The 2,677-nt window shown below is 49.2% G+C and overlaps 1 protein-coding gene across 1 annotated transcript; it reads right to left on the reverse strand.

The window, feature by feature from the left end:
* Nucleotides 1–2,052: 2,052 nt before the first annotated feature.
* SARC_01064 (hypothetical protein) lies at nt 2,053–2,631 on the reverse strand (the record flags this gene model as incomplete). The annotated part of the gene is made up of 2 exons (XM_014305229.1): nt 2,053–2,265; nt 2,584–2,631. 2 exons carry the CDS (start codon nt 2,629–2,631, stop codon nt 2,053–2,055), a joined length of 261 nt encoding a protein of 86 aa, XP_014160704.1.
* Nucleotides 2,632–2,677: the final 46 nt, after the last annotated feature.

A 2,677-nucleotide genomic window follows, 5' to 3' on the forward strand; every position in this document is an offset into this window, starting at 1 on the left:
TATATATATGGATTATTGTATATAGATTATTGTATGACACGTAAAAGCGGATCCCAAAAGTGAACGCTCACACAGAATTTACATGATTGTACCTAATTTATTGATTGCCTATGCATACGCTCGACAATTTTTATGCACTTAATCACTCGTAAATCAGACTACATCTGTGGCCCTGAATTCACCCTATGGGTACTTCAACGTTTGTTCTGTCATATTGGACTAGTAGTACACGTTGGATATAGCCAGGAACATCTCCATGAAGTCCTGCCATCAGCCCGCGTTCTGTGCGTACATGAGTGACAACGCTCACACAAATGTAACGAGTTTATAACCCAATACGCACTCTCGAGAGAACTTTGAACCGTAGCGCAGGCCTGTGGCACACCTCACAGTCACAGAGATACAGAATTGGATTAAGTTGGTTGTTTGACCATTTCCTCCTGTCCAATATATCAGAGCTTCAGCCATTCAGTACTGCCGTCCGTATATTCATCCACTGGCACATTGGCAAAATGTACACCGCTTCAGTACTACTGGATTTCGCACACCACATGAGACGATAAATCTTATCCACTCAGCCCCGAGGCCTTGAACCCGTTCGTAGAGTGCTCTTGAGGATACCGGCCACTTCTCTGTACATGTGTGTTCGCGTGGTTCGTGCTTATACCCTGGGACCACCTCATACGCACGGCTTCCTAAACACCACCACCCACGACCGACCCATACTATCGCAACAATCCCTCAGTTCCCACTGTACGCTTTTTGAGGGCACAGGCGCCGACTGGATCTACCTACTTGTTCTAGTGAAGACTATAAGCCTGGGATTGGAGCCTGAGATTCATGACCCAGCCACCAGTAACTATGCCACATCCCTTCCCCTGTATCGACTACGGCAGTCCACGCCCACCGCCTTATCGACACCATTAGCAATCTTGACCACTCGCAGGAAAACGCGGTTAGGCTCCAGGCATTGGGCCACATCGGTCGTGGTCAGTACCGTCCGATACAATGTGCACATTGTATGACTCATTGGTATGCGCAGTCCCAGCTGATTCAACCCGTCCGAAATTCGGCTGTAGTAGGTTTAGAATCACACGTACACCCATCAGTACCCAACGACAGGCAAACCTGGCACATATGGCAGCACACTATCACACCAGAAGTCTCAACCTCTTGGAGCGAGGACTGACCACTCCCGTCAAAAGTTATTGACCGTAACAAGATATTCTGGGATAAGAATAAAGAAAGAGAAGACAGCCTTCCTTAAACCATAAAGTCGCCACTCTGTAACCCCGTCGGCTTCTTCTAAACGAGCAACAGGGGCATCGACTACAGACTCAGCCATGTCCAGGATGGTCCAGGCGCAATACCCACCACAATAGCAAAGCCACACTTCTCTCCCCTGTGACGGCAAAAGCCTTATTCGAGAAGGTGCATATGTACGAGTTTTGGTCCCAACCCGCGAACTCGGAAGCCCTTTTCGGAAGGACAAGGGTATTGAGTTCAGATTCAGGCATCCCATGTATGATCCGAGCAATATGCTGGCCCTTTTTAGTCACAGAAACAGGTAAAATATACTGGCACGTAGATGCACTCAAATACATGCATTAGCTAGCTCACATCCGGCACACCTGCGACAGTCCGCATTATGTGCAGTGCGCGATGACGTTATGTGAGGTGACGTTGTGTGAGGTGACGTTATGTGAGGTGACGTTGTGTGAGGTTGTTTCGATCACAATTGGTCAACTCGGCCCCTTCCGGAAGGGTAAGAGCATCCAGCAATCCCAGGAGCGATTCAGGCACTGGACAGTCATACATACGACCGTCATACACACGACCGTCATATATACGACCGCCATACATACGACCGTCACATATACGACCGTCATACATACGGCCGCCATACATACGGCCGCCATACATACGACCAGCATACATACGACCGTCATACATACGACCGAGGGCCCATGTACCGCACCACACAACCATCTGATACTTCGAGAAGGTGGCATCCAAAAGCCATTAAGCGGGCTTGTTTGAACTCCCAACCCATCAACTCCGCTTCTTGCGGAAGGGCAAGGGCATAGAGTCCAGATTCAGCCATCCCAGGAGTGAACCAGGCATGGTGCCTACCATGACCAACAGCGCCACATCCAGTACAGCGATCAGTACAAACCCCGCACTACACGCATCCAGCCGTACCTTCGCGGTGGTGACCGCATCCTTGCCAATCTGATCCGAGGCGATGTTGAATGCCTGGATCAGCTACGGTGTGGTTGGGGGTGGGGTTGAAAATTTAGGGTTTAGGGTTTAGGGTTTGGGATCAGAAAAATTGGAAACAAATCGGAGGTGTGGTATTATAATTGTAATAGAGGGGGGGGGTGTGTAGGGGGGTGGTCGTCCATAGAGTAGTGTTCATGCACTGGAGCGTGAGTCGGATGAGTGTCTGGAGTGGAATTTCTATGAGTCCGTAAGTGTGTGTGCGTGATGACTGTACAGGTATATCCGTACGTATAAAGGGGTGTGCATATGGTTATTTCATAGCCTCGATCCCTGCGGAGAAATTGTGTACAGCGCGCATACCTTCACACAAATGCAGATGAGCCAGCGAACGCACTTATACTGACGCATAACACGCACACACACACACACACACACACACACACACATATATATA

This window comes from Sphaeroforma arctica (genome assembly GCF_001186125.1).
Source record: "Sphaeroforma arctica JP610 unplaced genomic scaffold supercont1.39, whole genome shotgun sequence".
NCBI lineage: Eukaryota > Ichthyosporea > Ichthyophonida > Sphaeroforma > Sphaeroforma arctica.